The sequence below is a fragment of the Gasterosteus aculeatus genome, chromosome Y (assembly GCF_964276395.1).
Source record: "Gasterosteus aculeatus chromosome Y, fGasAcu3.hap1.1, whole genome shotgun sequence".
NCBI classification, from domain to species: Eukaryota; Metazoa; Chordata; class Actinopteri; order Perciformes; family Gasterosteidae; genus Gasterosteus; species Gasterosteus aculeatus.
Genome location: NC_135709.1, coordinates 17,731,967 through 17,756,280, shown reverse-complemented (window position 1 = coordinate 17,756,280; position 24,314 = coordinate 17,731,967). Strand labels below are relative to the sequence as shown.

At 47.1% G+C, this 24,314-nt stretch overlaps 2 protein-coding genes across 10 annotated transcripts in view; both read right to left on the bottom strand.

Moving 5' to 3' along the window:
- LOC120812458 (membrane-associated guanylate kinase, WW and PDZ domain-containing protein 2-like) overlaps nucleotides 1-12,998 on the bottom strand; it is an 81,339-nt gene extending 68,341 nt beyond the window's left edge. For all 8 annotated transcript variants that reach the window (XM_078097658.1, XM_078097651.1, XM_078097659.1 and 5 more), the window contains exon 1: nucleotides 12,366-12,998. In XM_078097658.1, coding sequence (XP_077953784.1) covers nucleotides 12,366-12,663 — 298 coding nt within the window. In that variant the 5' untranslated portion in view covers nucleotides 12,664-12,998. The remainder of the gene's footprint in view (nucleotides 1-12,365) is intronic.
- Nucleotides 12,999-14,943: 1,945 nt separating this feature from the next.
- LOC120812648 (guanine nucleotide-binding protein G(i) subunit alpha-1-like) lies at nucleotides 14,944-24,007 on the bottom strand. Of its 2 annotated transcripts, none has more exons than XM_078097650.1 (10): nucleotides 23,752-24,007; nucleotides 23,500-23,622; nucleotides 20,293-20,335; nucleotides 19,203-19,344; nucleotides 18,263-18,420; nucleotides 18,019-18,147; nucleotides 17,763-17,892; nucleotides 17,517-17,670; nucleotides 16,181-16,373; nucleotides 14,944-16,075 (listed from the first exon to the last, which is right to left on the bottom strand). In XM_078097650.1, the coding sequence occupies exons 2-9, from the start codon at nucleotides 23,615-23,617 to the stop codon at nucleotides 16,183-16,185; spliced, it is 1,065 nt and encodes a 354-aa protein (XP_077953776.1). In that variant the 5' UTR covers nucleotides 23,618-23,622; nucleotides 23,752-24,007; the 3' UTR covers nucleotides 14,944-16,075; nucleotides 16,181-16,182. The 2 variants fall into 2 exon arrangements, with proteins under 2 accessions (XP_077953776.1, XP_040024731.1); XM_040168797.2 differs by having other exon boundaries at nucleotides 23,500-23,634; nucleotides 23,752-24,003.
- Between the last annotated feature and the right edge of the window lie 307 nt (nucleotides 24,008-24,314).

Here is a 24,314-nt window from a genome sequence, read left to right as displayed (position 1 = left end):
GTTGGGATGTAGGGTTTGACCATGTCCTGGATGTAAGCTGGACCCGATCCATTCACAGCATGGTACGTGAGCACCAATGTTTTGAACTGGATGCGGGCGGCACCGGTAGCCAGTGAAGAGAGCGGAGGAGTGGAGTAGTGTGGGAGAATTTCGGAAGGTTGAAGACCAGCCGAGCTGCTGCATTCTGAATGAGCTGCAGAGGTCGAATGGCGGTGGCAGGGAGACCTGCCAGGAGGGAGTTGCAGTAGTCCAGGCGGGAGATGACAAGAGCCTGAATCAGTACCTGCGCTGCCTTCTGAGTCAGAAGGGGACGTATTCTCCTGATTTATTCTCTCCTGATTTTATTTATTCACATATTACACTTAACATATGCACATACTCTGCACTTTTTTGCTATTTTGCACTTCTGGTTGGATGTTAAACTGCATTTTGTTGCCTCAGTACTTGTACCCTGTGCAATGACAATAAAGTTGAATCTAATCTAATCTAAATCTTCCTGTGAAGAGGTTAGCTGAGAAGGCCTTCTTCTAACAGTAACAGTGACATCTGGTGGATTCTTTTACAATTACAATCCTCAACCAAGTGGTAGAGATGGCTCAATAAGGTTAAGTTATGGTCAATATATTTTTCAATAAGATATAGTGACTCAAAATGTGCTCTACCAAAAGGTGGAGCAGGCAGTTAAAGGGTTGCCTTATTTCTTCTAGTGAATCACTGCTGTACAGTTTATATTATTGTTTTAAGTTTAATAAACAGGTTCCTGCACAATGATGGATTTATTTTGTGTGTCTTTTGTGTCATTGCATTTAATTTTAGTACACAATATTCCATTTGTTCATTGATTAAGTTGAGCCAAAAAAACGAATACATGTCAAATTTCCCTCCGCCCTCCTCCCTGTTGGTCCTTTGTTCACCTCACCTGCGGTCCTGTTCATGCTGAATTAAGGCAAAGAAGTAGAGATCGTCTCTACCTGCAGGGATGTAGTGAGGCCATATAGTTGTTGATTGGGTATCTGTTTCTTGTAGTTCTAATGGCGTTATTACAGCAGACGGCAGGGCCTATCATTAATATTAAATGTCAGAGTGTCTCTCCTAAAGGTCTTAATATTGATCCACCCCCCCCCCCCCCACTCATCCTGGGATGAGTATTAATGATGATGTTCCTGCATGCATCTCTCCACAGCACCGTGATCAAGGCCAGACACACATTTACATCCTCTGAGTCCCTACAGAGAGAGAGCCCACGCTGTGAGTGTGACTTTAAAATAAAAAAGACGAAGGGCATACGAACGGCCAACCACAATATTACGCGTTCTGTCTTCCCACGGCAGGCCAATTTATTCCTCGTCTCCCCTCACCTCGCGAGCCTCCTCTGATGAGACATGAAGAGGTGCGTGTTTTTGTATCTGCGTCGGCTCCTGTTTTAAATGCGGCTGCATGGAGGTGTTTGTCTCCCCTGATTGCGCTCCCCATTTCAAGCTGCGCTGATATGACGGATGTTTGATTTACGCTCGCGCATCAACCTGATTTGCGCTCTCGAATTTTGACAGTGATTTGCGCTGATAGACTGCAGTATCTTATGCGCCTTATTGTGCGGAAAACACGGCACATGAGCTCTGGAGAAAATGGTATACAAAACATACATTGTCGGTTAATACATTTTGAATCGGTTAAATTCCTAAGGTCATTTAATCATCCCTAGTTTATGTTTTGATCAGAGTTGTGATTAAAGGTTTGTGTGGGCCGCAAAAGATTTTCAGATTTCAAAGTGGGCCGCGGCATTCTTGAGTTTGGGAACCGCTGAACTACAGTGATGAAATGCAAATTAAGTGAATGAAGAGATTTCTTCCAAGAAAGCTTCCTGCTGCAATGAACATAATTATATCAGCAGTGCAATTCATGCAATCTATCTATATCAGTCCAGCAATTAAATCCTAATATATAGTGAACTGATCCATTACCATCAAAGCAACTATAATTTTGGGTACAATTATAAGCTAAAAGCAGGTCACATACATTATATCTTCATTTTCCTCAATAAACATAAACACAATGGTTGGTATATGGATTGAAAATACGAAAACAGATTAAAGGATTTTGAAACGGTTGAGGTGTGAATGTATAAGAAAGGGCTTTAACAATATCATGACAATGTCTTTCATGTTTTGTACATTCGAGGAATATGCTGTGTGCGTGATTCTGCTCCAATCCATGATATTCTGCTCAGGATTGATGAGGAACGATGAGCCTCTTAAGGAAGTCGCAGCCATTGCCGGGAACCATCCAGCGGTTCCAGCTGCGCAGCCGGAGCGTCTCCCAACGCCAGCTTTTCATTATCCTCCTCATTCAGATTCTCAAGCTTCTGCTTAATCTGGAGGACGTCTCCTGTGCCATATCTGCTGGAATAACGTATCACTCTGTAGAACTGGTGTGTGCAAGCAGACACACAAAGGTCACACACACGTACACACTGAATCACTTTCATCAGAGGTGAGACATGGTTGTGTGTCTCTCGGACTGCTACAGTTTAACCACCACATTCATTTCATTTTAATTAACTATTTATTTAACTAATAGTTTTCCTGACATCTGGATGTATCATTCTAAATATGGTGGGTTTATGAAATAGGCTGAATTGTTTTAGATTAAACTACTCGATGGTAGTGTTTTTATAATGACACAATCCTTTACATACTAATCATCTGACTCTTACTTCACCGCTGCTATTCGTTACCTTAAATTATCCACTCAGCCGCTGCTGCTGCGTAAAACCTTGTTTTGATGCAGACGTGACCCTTTATATGCTTTTCCTTGCAATGCTACTACTTTGATTCACACCACGCATACTGGCAGTGACATAGGTCACTATACATCCACTCAAAATAAGGATGCTTTATCAAGAGGAATTGTAAATACACGAAAACACAAATATAAGTGAATGGTTTCTACACATGATGCACAACATGTGTAGAAAAAGCTCATTTCAGTCGGTTCAGCACTGACGATTACATGTGGATTTCTACACTGAGTATATAAATATACTCTGCAGTGCCAAAAGTTATTAATCAATTAGAAATTATTGAATTTGATTTTTATATAAATATTTGTATTTGATTGTTATACAAATATAAATATAAACGCTTTGTGCTCTTTCCCTTTTATTTAATAACTTTAATGACCAGCTACTTCTGATCTAGTCATTTCACAAAAACATCTATAATGCCGAGATGTCACACAGAGACGCATCAAAAAACTTATCATTTACTGTTGTTCCCACAATAAAAATCATGTGCACAAACAAACAGACAGGAAACCATCATTAATATTCATAAGAATATGGTGTTTAATCTCAGCCGGATGAACTGCTTTTCATGGCAACACACTCGTGTGAAATACTTACACCCTCCTCACACACTGAATCATGAAGTTACATCACCATGGTGATCCATCAGAAAAATGTCTGTGCTTCCAGAAAAATCCTTAAACCAGACACTTATCTCTACCAAAAAACGACAACCATGTTGTTTAGGACCAACATCTCCAGCTGATGCATGAGAGCGCTGGACATCGCAACCAATCACAGGCAGCTAATACTAAAAAGAAGCAAATGCAAGAAAAAATTCAAGTCACTGTGGTTGAAACGGATCTATTAGGACTGAACGATAGTGAACAGTTTGGACAAACCTCCCCTCAGTCGTGTCTTATTCACACTAACCAGCCTATGCCCTCCACATGCTGCAGCACAGCCCCAGAATGTGGCTTGCGGTGTGTCCATGGTGAGGAGAATTATATTGACCTAATTCATATAGCCGGACCGTTGGATATTTGGTCATTGGCCGGCTCAGCTTGAGTTCCTCTGAGCGATGCTGCGGCAGCTTCTAGCCTCAATAAATATCATCCTCCGCTTCTGACAGAACTTATCTCTCAGTGAGTTATTAATACCAACGGAGCAGACAGGATGTTATGCACTGATTCTTCAAGCTCCTCATCAACAAAGCGACACAAAGAGAAAAAGGTCGCCTTCACTCCCTCTGCTCAATCTGTCCCGCCGTACTGCAGCCAAAGAGGACGGGCACCACATGGAAACTTGACAACTTCCAACAATCCTCCAGGGTGCACTTTCTCAAAACATAAAAAATGCAAATTGTACACCAGTTATTTAATGCATCTCAGATTGGTGCTTGCATTAATGTCAAGCTAAACTCCTTCTGCTTGGTGCGTATATCCAAAAATAGCTTAGCAAGCACAGCTTATTATAACTTAAGCATGCAATTCTCGGGAGGAGAAAGGGGTTCTTTTAACAAAATCCAAAATTGCAATCAGAAATCAGCATAGACAATAAATAGGTAGAACATTTTATCTCTGGATTCCGGGACCCATTTTCTTTGGGTCCTTTGGATTCTTTCATAAAGTGTGTAGGATATTAGAAACAAATATACGATCCGGTTCATAAAATTAATAAAATGCATATAGTGTACACCAGAATACAGCCATGATTCTGAAACTGTGTAATCAATAAAGTAATGACAATATTGTAAAACCACTGTAATTCTGCAATTGTACTAGAATAATACCAATGCAGTTATGATTGTATTTGATGTAATGTAATCAACTGGAATGCATGCATGTAATACTTGAACAACCACTGATATTGACTAAGGATCATTCGAAATCCGAGTTACATTGAACTCACCAGAAGACTCCCAGAGGTGTGAACACTGACTTTCACACCTTTAAGCATTGTTATAAATACCTGTAGGAACCATTGTTCTGGAGTTCGCTGGTGGAGGCAGCAGATGGGCACTAGGGATGGTCAAAGGACTTCCTAGACAGGAAGTTATAATATAAACTATACATAGCCCCTTAGCCTGTGCGGGCTGCGGTGGAGAGCTGCTGCACAGCGTGAGGATGCCCGAGCTCCAATTTGGATGTCAAACGGCACGTTAACATTTTGAACTCCTGTTGTTTTTCCTCAGAAAGCTCCACATATTGTTCTCATAAACACGGAGGAATGAAACGTCCTGGGCTCTTTCTCCTCCACAATCCTCTCGAAGAGGCAAAAAAGACAATTTGGATAGAGGAAAATGAATATCAGTGAGCAGTGGCATGTCTCTGGGCTTTATGTTTGCATTTCTTGGATGTTGTGATTTCATCCCGGTGTGGTGACCCACAAGTAACGCTGGGGAGACATTCACTAGGGGACTGTACCTTTAAGGAAAAGTTTTGGATGTGAGGTTAACGTGCTGTCTGCAGTAGTTCTCACATGTTGTTCTGAGTGTTGAAGTGGAGAGTAAAGTTGACTCGCTGACACGCATCTCCGTCTCCTGTCTCGTCACTTTACACCCTCCACATTTTGGTGACCCCGACGCTTGAACACGGCTGATCATGTCGAACAACGACGGTGGTGAGAATGCTGCTGCGGTGCCGGCCGTTGTTAGCGGTGCGGCTAATGTCGGCGCTATCTACGCAGCCACCATCAAGCTACCGGACTTTTGGCAGCGCAACCCGCGGCCGTGGTTTCAGCACATCGAGGCTCAGTTCCAGCTGAGAGGAATTACGCAGGATGTTACAAAGTATTTCCACGTTGTTTCGGCCTTGGATGCCTCGACGACGGCCAGGGCTATGGCGCTGTTGGAGGCTCCTCCAGCTAACGGGAAGTACGACGCGCTCAAAACATTCCTGTTAAAACTCTTTGAACTGTCGGAGCTGGAGAAAGCGGACCGTCTGCTGTCCCTGAATGGGCTTGGTGACGGCAAGCCGTCCGAGTTGATGGAGAGGATGCTGGCTGTGCTGGGCGCGGCGGATCCCTCGTTCCTTTTCGCCCACATCTTCCTGCGGCAGCTTCCGGCGCCCGTGCGCACCGCGCTGGCCTGCTCCGCCCTCACTTCCTCCATGGACTATCGGGCGCTGGCGTTGGAGGCAGACAGGATTTTCCTCGCCAACCGGCAGCAGTTTGTCCACGCGCTGCTACCCGCCCAGCACGCGTCTGTTTCGCTTCCACCCCTGGAGGACGGCCCGGACACTGCAGCGGCTGTAACGGCCCGCCAACAGCGGGAGGACGGGTGGTGTTATTACCATTCCAGGTTTGGGGCCAAGGCCAAGCAGTGTCGCCAGCCTTGCAGTTTTGGGGCCCAGGGAAAAGCCAGGGCCGGCGCTCATTAGCAGCTATGGGCGCCGGCCGTGACTGCAAGCTGTTGTTCGTCGCTGACACCTTGTCCGGCCGGCGGCTGCTGGTCGATTCTGGGGCTCAGCGCAGCATCCTGCCGGCGAAGCCTGTGGACACCATGGCTGGCGGACATGGCCCCCCGATGGACGCTGCTAATGGCACGCCCATTCGTACCTACGGCACGAGGTATGTGGAGGTGTGTTTCGGCGGGCGGCGTTTCGGCTGGGACTTCGTCATGGCCGCCGTGTCTACGCCGCTCCTGGGCGCGGATTTCCTGTGTGCTTACAGACTGTTGGTGGATGTTACAAACTGCCGCCTGATCGACGCCCTGTCTTTTGCTTCATACCCCTGCACGCTGGGGGGGGAGGGGGCGCTTTGTCTGTCGAACACGTTTGCCACAGGGGACCTGTATCACCGCCTGCTGGCTGAATTCCCGGATATCACCACGCCCACGTTTTCATCAGCGGTGGCTAAGCATGGTGTGGAGCACTACATCACCACGATTGGCCCCCCAGTCTATGCACGGGCCCGGCGCCTCGACTCGGCCAAGCTTGCGATTGCCAAGGAGGAATTCGCCACCATGGAGCACCTCGGCATCGTGCGCCGCTCCAACAGCCCGTGGGCGTCCCCCCTGCACATGGTGACCAAGGCTGATGGTGGTTGGCGTCCCTGCGGTGATTTCCGTCGCCTGAACAACGCCACCACCCCCGACCGTTACCCAGTGCCGCACATACAAGATTTCTCCGCCCACCTAGCTGGTGCCACAATCTTTTCGAAGGTGGACCTGGTGCGCGGTTACCACCAGGTGCCCGTCCGCCCACAGGATGTTCCCAAGACGGCAGTCATCACGCCCTTTGGCCTTTTCGAATTCCTGCGGATGCCATTCGGTCTCAAGGGTGCGGCGCAGACGTTTCAGCGCCTCATGGACTCTGTGCTACGAGACATGCCGTTCCTGTTTGTGTACTTGGACGACATTCTTGTGGCCAGCGCGTCCGCAGACGACCACCTGACGCATCTCCGGCAGCTGTTCGGCCGGCTAAGTGAGCATGGTCTCATCATCAATCCGGCCAAGTGCGAGTTTGGCCAGTCGGCCATCACTTTTCTCGGCCACCACGTCACCCCGCAGGGAGCCGTACCCCTCCCGGCCAAGGTGGAGGCCGTCGCCGGTTTCCCACGCCCGCTCACTATGAAGTCCCTGCAGGAGTTCCTGGGCATGGTGAATTTCTACAACCGTTTCCTTCCCCATGCGGCTCAACTCATGCGACCCTTGTATGACGCCTTGCGGGGTCAGAGGCCGGCGGACGTGTTGGATTGGTCCGCAGGGATGGCTGCTGCTTTTGACGCTGCCAAAACCGCGCTGGCCAACGCTGCTCTGTTGGCACATCCGTCTCCTACCGCCCCAGTTGCTCTTACTACAGACGCCTCGGATTACGCGGTGGGGGCTGTGTGTGAACAGTGGGTAGGCGGAGCCTGGCAGCCGCTGGCCTTTTTCAGCAGGAAGCTCCGTGACAACGAGAGGAAATACAGCGCTTTCGACAGGGAGCTCCTGGGTCTTTTCCTCGCCACCCGTCATTTCCGTTTCCTGTTGGAAGGCCGGCGGTTCACGGCTTTCGTTGACCACAAGCCGTTGACGTTCGCCATGGCCAAGTCTTCGGAGCCATGGTCTGGTCGACAGCAGCGCCAGCTTTCTGCTATCTCGGAGTACACCACTGACATCCAGCACGTGGCCGGCAAGGACAATTTCGTCGCCGATTGCCTCTCCCGAGCAGTCACTGGGTCCGTCCACTTGGGCCTCGACTACGCGGCCATGGCTGGGGATCAGGCCGCGGACTCTGAGGTGCAGGCCTACAGGACGGCTCCCACGGCGCTGGTCATGGAAGATGTGGTGTTCGACACAGCCAACGCTACACTCCTCTGTGACATCTCCACTGGCCTGCCGCGCCCCATGGTGCCGGCTGGCTGGAGGCGTAAGGTTTTTGACGCCATACACGGGCTTTCCCACCCGGGGGGGAGAGCCTCCATCAAGCTGGTGGGGGCTAAATTCGTCTGGCCAGGCCTGCGGAAGGACGTCAGGGTCTGGGCTGCGGCCTGTGTGGCGTGCCAGCGTGCGAAAGTGACTCGTCATACCAGGGCCCCTTTGGCACCTTTCAAAGTGCCTGAGAGGCGTTTTGATCATGTGAACGTGGACCTGGTGGGGCCACTTCCCCCCTCCCGTGGTTACACCTACCTACTCACCATGGTGGACAGGACCACCAGGTGGCCAGAAGTGGTTCCCCTGTCCTCCACTACAGCAGCTGAGGTGGCCCGGGCGTTCATTATGGCTTGGGTGGCCCGTTTTGGCACACCGTCCGACCTCTCCTCGGACAGGGGTCCGCAGTTTACATCGGAGCTTTGGACTGCGGTTGCCGAGGTCCTGGGGGTAAAGGTCCACCGTACCACGGCCTATAACCCACAGAGCAACGGACTTTGCGAGCGGTTTCATCGTGACATGAAGGCAGCGCTCAGGGCCAGCCTTACGGGCGCCGACTGGGCTGACCGCCTCCCGTGGGTTATGCTTGGCCTTCGCTCCGCCCCCAAGGAAGATCTTCAAGCCTCATCGGCCGAGCTGGTGTACGGCCAGCCGCTGCGCGTCCCGGGGGAGTTTCTTCCGGATGCCACGGCCCCATGGTCAGTTGCCTCCCATCGTGCGGTGTCCCGGGAAGTTGCCGACGCTTTCATTCCTATTCCGACGTCTCGCCATGGCCTCCCCCAGTCCTATGTTCCAAAGGATTTGCCGTCGGCGAAGTACGTCTTCATTCGCCACGATGGCCATCGCGCCCCGCTGCAGCCCCCTTACGATGGGCCCTTCCGTGTCCTGGTGGGGGGGTCTAAGAACTTTGTTGTGGATATGGGGGGTAGGCCTGAGCGGGTAGCTATAGACCGTCTCAAACCTGCTCATGTGGATATTGGCGAACCGCTCCAGCTGGCCCGGCCCCCACGCCGAGGGCGGCCCCCGGCGGCGGTCTTGGCCCCGTCCCCTGCTCCTGCCCTGCCTCCCGCCCTTCGCCCTTCTCCTGTTAAGCGCAGCCGTTATGGCCGCCTGGTCCGCCCCCCTGTGCGTTGACCTTCTTCGGGACTGTATGGGCTGGACTGTTCTGCATTGGCATGTAGTGTCCTATGTTCTCTGTGGGGTACCTGTTTGGTCTTGGCCTGTGGTTATGGGTGAATTCTGGGGGGGCCTGTGTGGTGACCCACAAGTAACGCTGGGGAGACATTCACTAGGGGACTGTACCTTTAAGGAAAAGTTTTGGATGTGAGGTTAACGTGCTGTCTGCAGTAGTTCTCACATGTTGTTCTGAGTGTTGAAGTGGAGAGTAAAGTTGACTCGCTGACACGCATCTCCGTCTCCTGTCTCGTCACTTTACACCCTCCACACCGGTATGATTCTAATGTAATCTGAATGAAAAAATACACGGTTAAAAAAAACTGACATTAATATTATTTATATAATTTGTATCGTAGTGACTGTAACTTGATTAAAGGAAACCAAAAGAGGGCTTTGGTATTTATAGGTAAAATACTTCTTTAATTGTGGGAAATATTGTTTTCCCCTTGTTCTGAAAACAGAGAAAAACAGGAAAGAAATAGTGCTAAGGAGCACATAAATAGAGCCAACAAAACCAAATACTAGGAAACAATGTCGTATAAAGTCTGTAATTTAGCTTGTCAGGGGACCAATGAAAGACAAAGACAAGGCGTTCACCCTAATAGTTTGTCCATTGGTCATTATGACGAGAAGTCTGCACAATAAAGAAACAAAAGGATCTACTTACTTTTCAAATAAGTAATCTGCTAGAGATGATGTGAATAATCTGTTTCACACCTTTGCCATACTATTCTTTTGAAACTCCATCCCGCTTTCTCACTTACACACACACACACAAACAAAAACACACAATCGCACTTCCCTGCATACAGTTCTAACACCTCTCGGCGGTGATGATCTCCGTGGCTCCACTTCTAGAAATCTGCCTCACTGAACCCAACAGCCGTTTTGACTTCGCTCCCGTGGGTGCTGATTGGATTGAGATGAACACGGACAAAAGATGTTTATCAGATAATTACAAACAGGCGGAGAGAGCCCGAGAATATTTGGTAACCAGCATTTAAAAAGAAAATCGGTATGTTTTTTTAATTATGAATGCATTTGGAAATAATCTCATCGTTGAAGCTCAAAAACAACCCTTTAAAAAGAGAGTGTGTGTGTGTGTAATAATACATGGGTTGCTGTGTAGAGGAGCCTTTTCCCTGCAGACATTTTTACTTTTCATAGCAGTTACCAACAACGCAAACAATTGCTGTTCTATTTAAGTGTCCCAATAAGTCATGGCAGCGTGCCAGTGAGCATGTACAACGCTGGCACGCTCGAACTGAAGAAGCTAAATAGATTTGTAATATCATCTTACGGTTGCAAAGTTTCTCTTGCATAAATATACAAATAGTTCGTTTTTCCATTTAGTTGGGATGTATTTGAAGCACATCCATTTGTGTGAACTGAGACCCTTTGATGCACACACACACACACACACACACACACACACACACACACACACACACACACACACACACAGACACACACTGCAACTCCCATCTGCATGTCGTGACAAGGGAACTTGCATTGAACCATCATTGAAAAACGGCACGTTCGGCCAGGAAATGCAGCGACACCAGAAATGATGGACCAAGTCCGATCCAGTTAAAGCTGTGTGACAGCGGCGTCTCTACACAGAGGAATCCCTAATCCGGACGTGCACGTTCCCTCCGAAGTCGGTAAGTAGAGCGGATGAGAGGAGGTCAGCGCACAGACAGACTGTGAGCTCACTCTGCAGGTCCATCGGCCCGCGCTGTCACTCATGTACTCCCTCAGGGGACGGGGGGACCGGGGGACGGGTGTTCCACCTGACCTGAAAATAGCCCGTTATAGTTGTAGCCGATTCCTCGGTGGGCCACAAGCGTGTCCCGAACTGTCTGGCAGCACACTGCCGTCAACGCAGGGCACTCTCCACCGGGCGGGAGGGAAATGCACATATGACAGCAGCAGAGACCGAACGGAGCATAAGAACGTATAAGGCGACGGCGAGTTGTGCACACGCAGCAGAGGGCGAGTACGAAGTACGAAAAGGCCCTGTTCAGCTGTGTGAGGTGGGCGGTTCAACAAACAGCTTTATGTTTAAATGGATTAGAGGGAGGGGGGGGGGGCGCAGACCTGTCTGAGATACATGCACATCAGCATTTAACCCCTGACACATCACAGGACAGTGCTCTTACGCTCTCACTCGATATGCAATTACGGTGAAGCGACCCCCAGGAACACCGGGACAGAGCGCGAGCGGACAGGCGAGGAGTGCGAGAGACAAATCCTTTGTGAGCAAACTCAGCATTATCCAAATATAGTGGCAAAAAGTGGCGTGTTTTTTCCCCCTCTCGTCCCAGAAACAAGCCACTGTTAATGCTCATTTCATGGCTGAGAATGCAGCCCCTCAAAGTGAGCCGCAGAGGGTGCGACGATAAGCATCTCCTCCGCACGACGCGATGTTCTCGCCACGCCAGATGACAGAAGCAGGTCACTCAGGTCGACGCCGCGGCCACGAATCCGCTGCTGAATAAGCCTCGAGCTTCAGGAGGCCACAATAATCACACACAGCACCAGCTGACAATAACAAAACACTCCAAAGCTCCTCGAGGCGTGACGGCAAGAGACCTGCACAATTCATCTCCACATGCGAACACGGGACCCTTTCACAGCGGAACGGGTTTGTTTGTTGCGTGTCTGCAATTAGTGGGACGTCTTCCTACTGTGGGAGGGTGGGGTGTGTGTGTTAATGCACACCAAGTAGACGGCACACCTGATCAATATGTGATTGTGGTGTAATGAGACAGACTGCCTGTCCTTCTGTCTGTGGCGTGACGCCTAAGCGGACACGCCCCCCCCCCCTCCCTCCCTCCCCTGCAGGCGGTGGCGTCGAACCAGCGACGCCGTGGTAAATAAGCGGCGACTGCTCTCCGTAGTGACCGAACCCACCGTTACGTCCCAGTTCACCGGCAACGAGCCCTGCGGAGCACACTGACAGATGACTGCACAACTGGCATCTTAATCAAACCAGCGACGCACGTGCACGCACGCACTCCGCCCCGCAACTCCGCGTTCGCCGTTCCTCACCTTGCTTGACACACTTGAGGCGGACCGGGTCCTTGCAGTGCTTAATCACGGCCAGCACGTCCCGGGTGGTGAGCCCGGCCACCGGCATGTTGTTGACCTCCAGCAGCAGCTCATCCTGGGCCAGCTTCCCGCTCTGGAGCAGACCCTTGCCCTGCCTCACCTCGCCGAAGTAGGGGAACTGGCCGATCTCCGCGCCCCCCCTCAGCTCGAACCCGAGCTCGCCGTCCTTGCCGCGGGTGATCGCCGCTTCGTGGACTTTGTTGGTCCAGTGGTTCTTCTTCTTGAGGCTCTTAGACATCGTTGGGGCTCGAGTCGATCCGCCGCGCACTGGCCCGCACGCTAGCCCCTCCTTACCGTGTCATCACAGCCCCCTTTTTTTGTGCGAACCGGGCTGCAGCCTCACAGCGGCTCCATCGCCCCCCGCCCCCCCCGTCCCCCCACCGCGCGGCGGCGGAAAAGACGAAAAAAGGATTTACCACCGCGGTCGAACACACGGACGCGAGTGAGACGAGACAGCAGCGGGATGACCCGGATGTGAAGCCCGACAGAAGGCGAGTGGTTCTGGTTCAGCGCGGGGAGGATGGAGAGGAAGCGAGGGAGGCGGGCGGGGGGAGTAACACCGGAGGCGCGCTTACCTCGCTGCAGATTCTTATGTACCCACAATTGGAGACCTCTGCGGGGCTCCAGACCCTCAAATTTCTGGTTGTAGTAATTATTTAGTTGATTTGTTGTTTTACAGGTTTGCTTTGGTATCCTTAAATGTTAAGCTAGAAAGTATCTGCAGTTAGTTTGGATGCACCCTGTGCACTTAACTTCATACGTTATATAATTGCTATGATGCCATCGATCCACACAAAATGACACATCTTTTTGTTGCCATTACTTTTTCACTTTTTCAGTCATGCTGCCGAAAAAGTGAAAAAGTAATGGCAACAAAAAGATGTGTCATTTTGTGTGGATCGATGGCATCATAGCAATTATATAACGTATGAAGTTAAGTGCACAGGGATGACTGCATGACTCTCCCCAGTGAGCACAAGACGTAATTTCAACGTTGAAATATGGTTGAAATCGGGTTGAAATGAGGTCTGAACGTCTAAGACCTCATTTCAACGTCTTTTCAACCGGCTAAAAATGGGATGAAACATCAACGTGCCAGAAAACGTTAATTTGTTGACAAATGTGTCATGATGTAACGTAAGGTTGAAAGATAGACGATATTAACGTTAAGATTTTCATAATAATTAATGAACTGGTCGGCGAAATTTGGTCTACGCGAAGACGTGATTTCAACGTATTTAATATTTCACTTAAAACGCCATAAATATGAAACTACGGACTGCGTGCTGTTAATAAGATGCGTTTAAGACATAATAATGCGGGCAGGTTCAAACATTACTTGTAAACACGTGACTCCGCTCACATCTGTAACGCGCATGCGCGAGTTCTTAGACGCCTGCAGAGCTCCGAGCGGACGAGGCGAAGTTACGGCAGCAGAGCGACATGAACGGGCTGATAGAACCACGACTACCGGCTCCACTACTCTGTAAGTACGGGAGTGTTTGGATGAAGCACACATGGAACTATAACCGGGTGTTTTACTTGTGCTGCCCACCCGATACAGGAAAGACGGTCCTTTTTGTTAACAATTGTTACGATAATCCCATCACTATCTCCAAACCAATTCCTTCGCCGGCTCATCGGCTCATGAGTACTGGGAGAGATCCCGGGCCACAAAGTTTCTTTAAAGCACCACAGCTTGGTAGAAAATCACTCTCATTCTAGCTCAGGAATAATTAGTCCTAATCTTGGGGCGTTTCCAACGGAGATTTAATAAAAGAGGCCAATTCATCTTTGTCGCGGACAATCTGTTAATTATATTAAATCTTGTGATTAGATTTTCCTCAGTTGTCTCCTTTGTAATCATCAAGCAGCGACCAGGCTTCATCATTACAGGCAGTTACACCAGTGGACCACTAGAGGGAACTAGACACTGTGAAACGCTACTGGCAGCTGCGGTGAGCAGATGGCTTCTAGGACAAACATTAAAGTCTATTTCCAAACGTGTTGACAATTTTTATTTTTGTTGAAACGCACCTGCCAGGCTTGTGATTTGAAACTAGAAGGACAAAACAAGTAAACACAACTTCCCAGAGGAGTAGGAGACATCTTATGATCAGCACATGTGCTAATGGATGCTATATTTGGCATGGAGTAGCTTTCCTGTGAAGACTTTCCAAGTAATATACTGGATTGATTGTCTAAAGAAAACATGTCAGACAAATTATTAAGCAGAGCGGGGTTGTTAGGAGTCTTTGAACAATTTCTGCAGGGCATTTATTGAGAATCTTCCATTTGTCTACAAAGGCACTAAATAACTGGCCCTCGACAGTTTTCTGGTGCTATTCCAGACGTTGGACAAAAGCTGCTTGCTGTACTTTTGTAAATAAAATGGGATATTTGGCATCGCTGAAACATGTATTCAAAAGCATGTTTTTCCCACATGTAGGTGTAATGCAGTTCATCTTTACTACCATATCTTTGACACAAAAAAATTAAAAAAATCAAGAAATACTAGTTTGTTGCATATGCTGCCATAGTTTTACCACAGCAGCTCTTTTATTAGGAAAATCATGGGGATTAGTCCACTAATGTGCCCATCCAATGGAAACAGAAGGTTGGGGGTCCAGGGGCGGGGGGATATGTAACTTGAAACCATCACACATCACGATCATCAGCAGTGCACCCAGGCATGACGATCTGTCTGTGCACTGAGCACGGATCTACACGTGGTCCTACCATTTGCTACAAGGCCACCATTGGCATCCTCTTTTCAAAGCTTCTCTTTGCTTCTGGACTCAATAAAGGAATGTTACAGTTTGTCGAGGCGCACCAACACCGCCCACTCGTTAATTACAGAGTAGCTTCTTTTTGGTTGCTTAGAAAAATAAAACTTTGAAAGAGGATGACAAGTAGAGGAATAAAGTCCCTTTGTTTTTCCATTGTGCACACGTTCTCTCGCTCTCTCTCTAACACACGCAATCTCACACACACACACACACACACACACAATCACTCGCGCCAGCTTTTGCCCTAAAATCGAATCGAAGCTCCAACTTGCATGCAAATCTCACATCCGAAAAGTTTTCCCACACGCCTCTCACAGTATGTCAGAGTGAATTGGTCTTGTTTGGTTTGTCTAAGGACGCAAAAAAAATAAAAAATAAAAATATATATATATATATATATATATGATGCGACAACGACAGCATCAGAAAGAAACAGTTCATATAGACTCGGGGGCAGAGGGGCGGCTCGGGAGAGAGTTCAATGGTAACATTTACATAAACCTAACATCTAACTCAACAAAAAGAACACACACTGCAACTAAAGCATGCAAGGCACAAGACCTACAAACGAACGTGTTCATTCATGGAAAAAAATAAAAGAAGTCAAGGCCCCCCCCCCTTTATATAAAATAATGACAATAAAAAGGTAAAACAAGCACATTTTAAAAACTGTGAAAAATACCCATCCATAGACAGTTGTACAAATATATTTTACACAAATTGTTTTCTACACACCGTCTTTTAGAGATGAACATAAGTTAATAAGAGGTTAAAAGTGACATTCTCAGCAGGGTCCACGAGGTTCCCTCCAGTCCGAGTCCCTTTGAATAAAGTCACTCGGCATGCCGGCGACCAGGCCGCCTGGACAAAAAGAGGGAGACAAAAGACACCGCGATGAGAGGAGGACAACGCCACAGAACACGCCGCACTATTTGCCCGGCTCGGCCCGGAAGCGGCAGGCGATACCTTTAGAAAAGGCCACAGTCCTTCAGGTTGTTCTTGATGATGACGTCGGTGACGGCATCAAACACAAACTGCACGTTCTTGGTGTCGGTGGCGCAGGTGAAGTGGGTGTAGATCTCCTTGGTGTCTTTTCTCTTGTTCAGGTCCTCAAACTGGCACTGGATGTAAGCTGCTGCCTCCTCGTAGGTGTTGGAGCCTGAAGGAGGACGAAGAGGATACAATGAGAAACAGAGCAGAACAGAGTTTAATCAAATGTAATTAGAGACATTCTCTCTTTCTCTTTGTAACGGACATACAAAATCAGAAAAGTATCACTCGGTATTAACTGAAAAGGGTTTAGTATACTTGGATAAAATATTGTTTAAACTATCACAACAACACCACTATTACCTTAATAATATGAACATAATGTAATTGCCAATAGAATTAAATGTACAGCTGCGGTTTTGGATGCCCTTAGATTGTCCAGGTGCACCCAGTGAGGGAAATAGTGACTTTTTTTAATTAGCTTGACTGCAGCTTATGTATTTAGCAAACGGCAGGTCAACCTGCATGACACAGCTTCATTGATACTGTGCTCGTTTCATCAGACGATGGTGGGATTCGTTGTTTTCATTGTTGTACTGGGAATAAGAGGAAGGGGATGCGTTTTTTGTTTTTGCTGCATTAAAAGATACAATTAAAAAAGCGACTTGTACGATGAAAGGGAATCACGTGGGGGTCTGCTGGTTGTGGGCTGTTAACCTCGTAGCTAAACAACCAACGTTTATATTGAGCGTGGAGACCTTGTTTCGAACCTCAAATGCAGACATGTTTTGTCGGGTTTTAGATTTTAAAAACCTATCTGTGAGGAGTGTGAATAAATCCAACAAGGATACATTGTTAACAACATGACGCAGCCCACACGGTTCAAGAGCAGAGGGAAGAATAAAGACACATCTTTGTGTCAGCAGCAGCCTGCAGCTCCCTAAAGTGGCAACAACAGGCCGACTAAAAGCACAGAACACCAAAGCAACATGCTGTTATGTAGAATGCTACATAATCGTATTTGGATTGCAGCCATGTATAAAAAGCATATCATACCACATTAGCCCTTTACCTATAAAACCGTAAATACATTTTGTTTCATTGCTAAAAGCTGTTGAATTTGTGTGACCGAAGAAAACATTGTGAAGCTGCAGACAATCTTACTAATAAATACCAGATATACTTCTGGACTAAATGGTTCATGTGCAACACTAAACATACAAAGTACAGTATTTGCATGTCAAACACAAATGATCTTCATGGAGCGTTTCTGTTCTGTATGTGGGTCTCTGTCTCTGTCTCTCTCTCTCACCTGCATATTCTGGGTAGCAGATTGTGAGAGGGCTCTTTTTGATCTTTTCCTCAAACAGGTCTTTCTTGTTGAGGAAGAGGATGATGGAGGTGTCTGTGAACCACTTGTTGTTGCAGATAGAGTCGAACAGCTTCATGCTCTCGTGCATTCGATTCTAAAGGGGAGAGAGAGGGGACACGGCGGTAACCAACCGGAGAGTTCTAAACAAACGGAATGAATGACTGTGGCTGCGTGGGCGGGTCTAACCATCTCCTCATCCTCAGCCAGCACCAGGTCGTAGTCACTCAGAGCCACACAGAAGATGATGGCGGTGACTCCCTCAAAACAGTGAATCCACTTCTTCCTCTCTGATCGCTGTCCGCCCACATCAAACATTCTGCAGAAAGGCCACAGACATTAAGAATTTGCCACACAATCAAATGCCCGTTCGTATCAATGAACGGATCGATTGGGAGTCATGATTCAGCTCAGCGACTGGAGCAACTGTGGTGGTTGTACTGACTTGAAGTGCAGGTCCTTGAAAGTGAAGTGCGTTTCCACAATGCCAGTGGTTTTGACTCTGGTCCTCAGCACATCCTGTTGGGTGGGCACATAAGCGCCGTGGGATATCCTGTCCAAGTCATTCAGGTAGCTTTGGGAGGAGAGAAGACACGCAGGAAGAAGTTATACAAAACGTTTGTAGACTAAGAGCGGAGAGCGCCGCTCTGTACGCTCCCACGCGGGTCACCGCGTGCGCGTCAACTCACTATGCAGCGGAGTCGTTGAGCTGATACTCGCGGGAGCGGCCGAAGCAGGCCTCAACGCCTCCGTCCTTCCACAGCCGCTGGATGACCCCGGCCAGCTCGCCGGTCATGAAGCCCTCTTCCGCCGAACCCGCCAGGACGAACAGCTGGCGCGCATCATCCTAACAAAAGAAAGACCCCCCCCCCCCCAATCAGTCATGACCAACGATTTTGTCACATAAAAGGCGAGTAACTTTGCCAAAAGATGAATTACATTAGATTCCGAACGAAACTGAATTAAATCAGGTTGGTGAAAGCACAGTAAAAGCTCGCACTAAGTGATGACTTAAAAAGGTGACAAATCAGGTTTGAAAAGCAACACGGCATCTTCAGCAGGTCAGGTGCCAGGAAATAATGATCTGCTAAAGCATGAAAGCAACAAGGAAAAGCTTTGTCAGGGCAAGCATGACTCAGCCACTTGTTATTGCAGGGAACTGATTTACAAAAAAGAAATAAAACTGTTTCGCAAAAACAAGAAATGAAAATGACCCAGAATGATGCTGTTTTAGTGCATGGAGTGCTTATAAAAGGTACATCAATTATACAACATGAAACCAAATGAGCAAAAATGAAGCCAAACAGAATTGATTATTACTGTTAAACTCATTCTTGTTGCCAGGCAGCTCGTCACATAGTTGACATTCAGTGTGACGTATCGACTTAAGGATCCACCGACACTTGTCCCGTCAGTAAAGCCTCTGCTTCAGTGAAATCCCCCCCCCCACCCCCCCCCACCGGGCTCCATCTGCTGCTGAGGAGGAAGTGAGAAGAAATTAGCCCAGTGGGGAAGGGTGACATATGACTAGTGGTTTCCCTCATGGCACTGACCTACAGAAATGCACACAAATGCAACCTGTGATGTCCCTAAGAACAGCTTAAAGGCCGGCTTGGTTCTCTCACACACCGCTCTGGCCGGGTCAGCAAAGTCGATCTTGAGGCGTCCCATAGCTCTGATGATGGCGATGATGGACTGGATGGTGTTGCTGTAGACCACGGCCTTGTACTGCTTACATTCCTCCTCTGAGTAGCCCGCCTCATGGATGATCCTGGCACACAACGGGAGAATATTAACACCGTGTCTCCAGGCAGCCTTTTCAGGGATTTCTTTCATAAAATAGATTGTTACGGTAGATTCACAGTTTTTAAGATGAGAATGGATGAGGATTTTAAAACTAACCAGTGCTCCCTAGCATCAGTATCGCATAGCAAGAATATCTCCACAGCGCCGTGTCAACACTAACGAAAGGTCTGGCTCAACACAGTATCATCAGCCAATGGTAGAAAAAAAAAGGATCTGGATAGTTGCAAATTCTTTAAATGAATCACAATCGTCTTGGCACTAGCGAGCACAAGATGCTTCGACGGTGTCCGAGAAGGGGAGAAGAAGGCTTGTGAAATGTGAGGCCAAAAAGCAGTGATAACTCCGCAGTTTATTTGTGGTGAGTCACTCGTAATTTTTATTAATCTCATAAAATGAAAGCTTTTGGATGACCAATATGGGAGAAATTGCTTTTTGATATTGTTATGTAAATCATTTTGATATACCTACGGCCATATTCGTGTATGCATTTGTGTATAAAAGTGTTAAATCAATGCCAATGACTGCATCATGTTTCCCACGGTGAAGCTCAATGGACTGATACTACAGGACCGCAGAGAGCCTTCACACCTTCCGCCGCAAACTAAAGACACACCTCTTCAGACTCTACCTCGACTAAAGACTAACAAATTGTAGCTCTTAAATTGTACTTGTAACGTCACTCATCTATAGCAAATTGGCTTATTTGAGGAAATTGCACTTTCTTGTTCTTCTGAGTCTGTATCTCTATGGTTGAATGCACTTATTGTAAGTCGCTTTGGATAAAAGTGTCAGCTAAATGACATGTAATGTGATTTGCCAGAAATCCAAATTTAGAAGATTTTAGAAAACTAGTTATACAAAATACATTAAAAGGGACTGACAAAGTGTTGAAATTCAGGGTGTTGACACTTACTTCATCTGTTTAACAATTGTACTTTTCCCAGACTCTCCAGCACCTGAAACAGAACAGATGGCCCACAAGATCAAATTATAGTCAAAACGCAGGATTTACGCAGGATGTTAATTATTTTGAATATCAAATGATATCCAACAAGAAGGCACACTATTCGCAAACCCCCAAGACTTTTGGATGTACAGTCTGTGTTGCATCAGAATACTTTAATATAGGGCTGCAACAACGAATCGATAAAATCAATTAAAATCGATTATTAAAAGCGTTGGCAACGAATTTCATTATTGATTCGTTGTCTGATATTTTGTGCTTTGTCCCATATCGGTTATTGTTGACAAATATATTTGTGTGTGTTGTACTTTTTGATGCTGTCATATATGGTAGTCCAGTGCGCTTGCGCATATACTGTGGGTTATACGGTAGTTGATGTTATGCCTGTAAAGGGAGACACATGGTGATCCATTAAATCAACTAAGAAGCCTCTAATGCATTTATTTACAAATGCCATTTTAAATTCATCTCATAGCACTTGGTTGTTTTTTAGCTGTATGCATTTACTTAACTTGCACTACAATGATGGTAATAATTTAATGAATATGCTTCAAGTGAACATGAGGGTGTGTTTGTGAGTGTAGTATAGAGAACTAGTTCTGACGAATTTGAGGTTCTGTTTTAGAATAAAGGGTTGGAAATTAAAGCTTTTTAATGCCGTTTTTTAAAATCCGATTCATCGATTAATCGAAGAAATAATTGACCAATTAATCGATTATCAAAATAATCGTTAGTTGCAGCCCTAAATTAAAGGATCCTTGTGGTTTAAGTCCTCCGTCAAGACTGTCATTCATTTACGCATCGTGTGTTCAAACATGTCCAGACTTGAAAACGAAATGAAGCAATAAACATGTTGATGTGCCTCCTTCTCAAAACACAAATCAGATACTATATTCATTAATTCTACATAATGGCAGCGGATGCCCCACACCAAATACAAATACACATATCGCAGTCCGTTAAATAAGTGGGTTAACATTAGATGGAAGCACATCAGAGGCGACAGTCACAGAATGCACTCAAGTGTCTAAGTCTCCGTTTAGCCCGGTCACAGTGTAATTGGATTAATTATCTGGATCCTCCGTCAATGAGATTACACAAAGTCTAGACATCCCAGGGTTAGAAACTACCTCTACATCACAATGGCTCGCTGGACTCGGATCAGTCGGACGCATCAGGCGATACGGTTTACGTGACGCCGAAATAAATCACTTGTGGGCTTCAAAACGAGTAACAGACAAACAAAAGCAACATACAATTGTTCAAATCTGTGATTGGATTGAATAAGCCCAAACTGTGGTTGGCACATAGTCTCACGCACAGCTCCAACCCCCTCTGAGATACACAGCAAACAACATTTTAATTACCGTACATCTGCTGGGACTCTGAGCTCCCTTTTCACTATTTCATCGTCCCATATGACAAACAGCCACGCACCACAGACGCAGAGCAAATACATTACTGCCAACACCACAACACACTTAAATTTCATTTACAAAACACACACACACTCACACCTCGGTGAGCTGACAAAATGTAAGGACCTAATGGGTGGTAATCATGGGGAAAAAAGTGGAAGTCAAATGGTTCAAGTTTAAGACAGAGCTAGAATGTTTGAATGGGCCACATCGGACAGGGGGACACACATTCCCCTGATGCAGATAACTCCCCAATTAAACAATGTACACCGCGCCTCTCAATGTTGCTTTTTACTACTGTGGTTCATTGAAATGGCACAAAACACAAACAAACATCAATCTTTATGATTTATTGTCGTAATTATGCAGTTCCACATTGGAGTCCTCCAACTCAAAGCAGTCGTCTTGAGAGCAGTAGTGCGGGGAGGGGGGATGGCTTTTTCACATTTTTGCCCGGGGAGCAATTAGGGGTTAGGTGTCTTGCTCAGGGACACTTCGACATGGAATATGGGGCAGCGAACCATCAACCTTGTGCTTCCCAGCACACCTTCTCTAACCCCTGCGCCACGACGACATCCAGTTAGCATGCAAGAGCTGCCACTGTTGTGTGTACTTGCCACAGATGGTTATTGCAGTCAGACTGCAAAGCAGCTATGCAACCTATAGCCTGCCTGTTCCTGACTTCGGCTGTCTGCAGTGGTCATCCGCTCCCAGTAACAGAAAGATTAGAGGGAAGGTGTGGCTATTTTCCTTCAGCTATAAAACATTACCCGATAACACGGAGATGTAATGCACGATATACGTGGTAATCATCTGATTAGTCATGATTTCAGCCTTCTAGAACGTGAATGTTGTCTTGTAACGACAACGATGCGTTACAGTTCACCGATCAACATATTTGCATGTCCCAGCTGGTTAAAATATTATAATATTATAGTATCTGTCCTGTTGATTTTAATGAAATGACCACCTCGTTTACGCCATTAGCCATGCAACTAATGATATCTTAATTCTAAAATGCCAAATTTTACTTCGCATCGGGGGACATTTATTCACAATTTGCAAACATCGTTAGCCACCGTTAGTCCAGTAGAGTGTTGCTACGATCATCCGGCCTAAAGTACCGTGAACGCTACGTAAATAGGCCGCAAACACGGGAATATAAACAGCTACAGTCATCTAAATCATAGCAATGTAGTCAACAGTTAGCAATAACCACAGCGGTGTACGCATCTGAGGGCGGGCAGCTCGAAAAGCATCCGCTCAGACATCGTTAAAAAGGTTGAGCCCAACTAATCCGAGCTAGCATCGGGGAGCTAATCTAGCTAAGTGGCTAGCGGGTTAGCCAAGTTAGCTCCCTGTCTTCGCGACGGGAAGCGACGCCAGCAGCCGCGGTGGGAACTAAACTGGTCACACTGCGGGGCGGTCGATGGTTTGTTGCCTGCGCGGATGTAGGTCTCTGAGAGTATAAACTAATCACTCAAACGGCACCAACTTCATAACTAACCGAACAAGCCCCCCCCCCCCCCCCCGTGCCACAAGAAGCCCCGAAATCCCCCAAACTCCTCGCTTCTTCACTTAACTCCGCCATGTAATTTCACGTGAACTCGCCTCAGCATTATATGGCGTAACAGGTTGGACTTTTAAGTTCGCCGCAGACGGTGGAAATTAGAAAAGTATCTCTCCAGCAACTAGACCGAGACCCCCACCCCCTCCGGTCCATCCATCTTCCGCTTACCGAGCAGCAGCAGCTTGACCTCCCGGGCAGCCTTTTCTCCGTCGTCCCGCAGGTTCTTGTCGATCATCTTGCTCCGCTCCTGCGCCGCCTTGTCGTCCGTGCTCAGAGTACATCCCATCTTCCCTTAAAACGGACCTCCGAATGAATACAAACAAATCGCAGACTATCACAGAACTGTAGCTGGGAGTGACACAACATGCAAAAGGCTACTGAGCTAGCATCTGGTGAGGAGGAGGAGGCGGCGTGTCTCACCAACACTTGAGATTCAAACACGCCCTTGGCCTGGCAGTCAAACGTCCGATTCCGCGATCAAAACCCCGATGTTAGTCACCCACAAGGTGCGGCCTCCGCGGTGTCTGGCGCTTCGCGTTGTGTTTAACCGACGCTAGCTAGCAAAAGCACTCGATCGACGGCAGAATCGTTTACAGAATTAAAGAAAAAGAGCCGCTACAGCAACACATTGTTCGCTTCCTGGTCTTTGCGCATACTTTGGAACTGCGCATGCGTGACAGCAATAGGCGTCTTTTAAAATGTTAAAGCTTTTTATTTCAATCTGCGTGGATTATTAGTGAGAACAGTGGTGTATATTCCGATCATACCGATTTATATGAAATTGGAGAATTGTGGGATGATATGGGATAATAAAAGGGACATTTCTATTATTATGACTTAAATAAAAAATATAACTATTGGACTATTGTCTACTATGTCAACTTGATTCGGATGTAATATTCAAATTCAGAATAAGGAATTAATTTGTCAACTAGACTTTATATGGAAATATGTAGACTTATAATTTGGATTTACTACAAGTA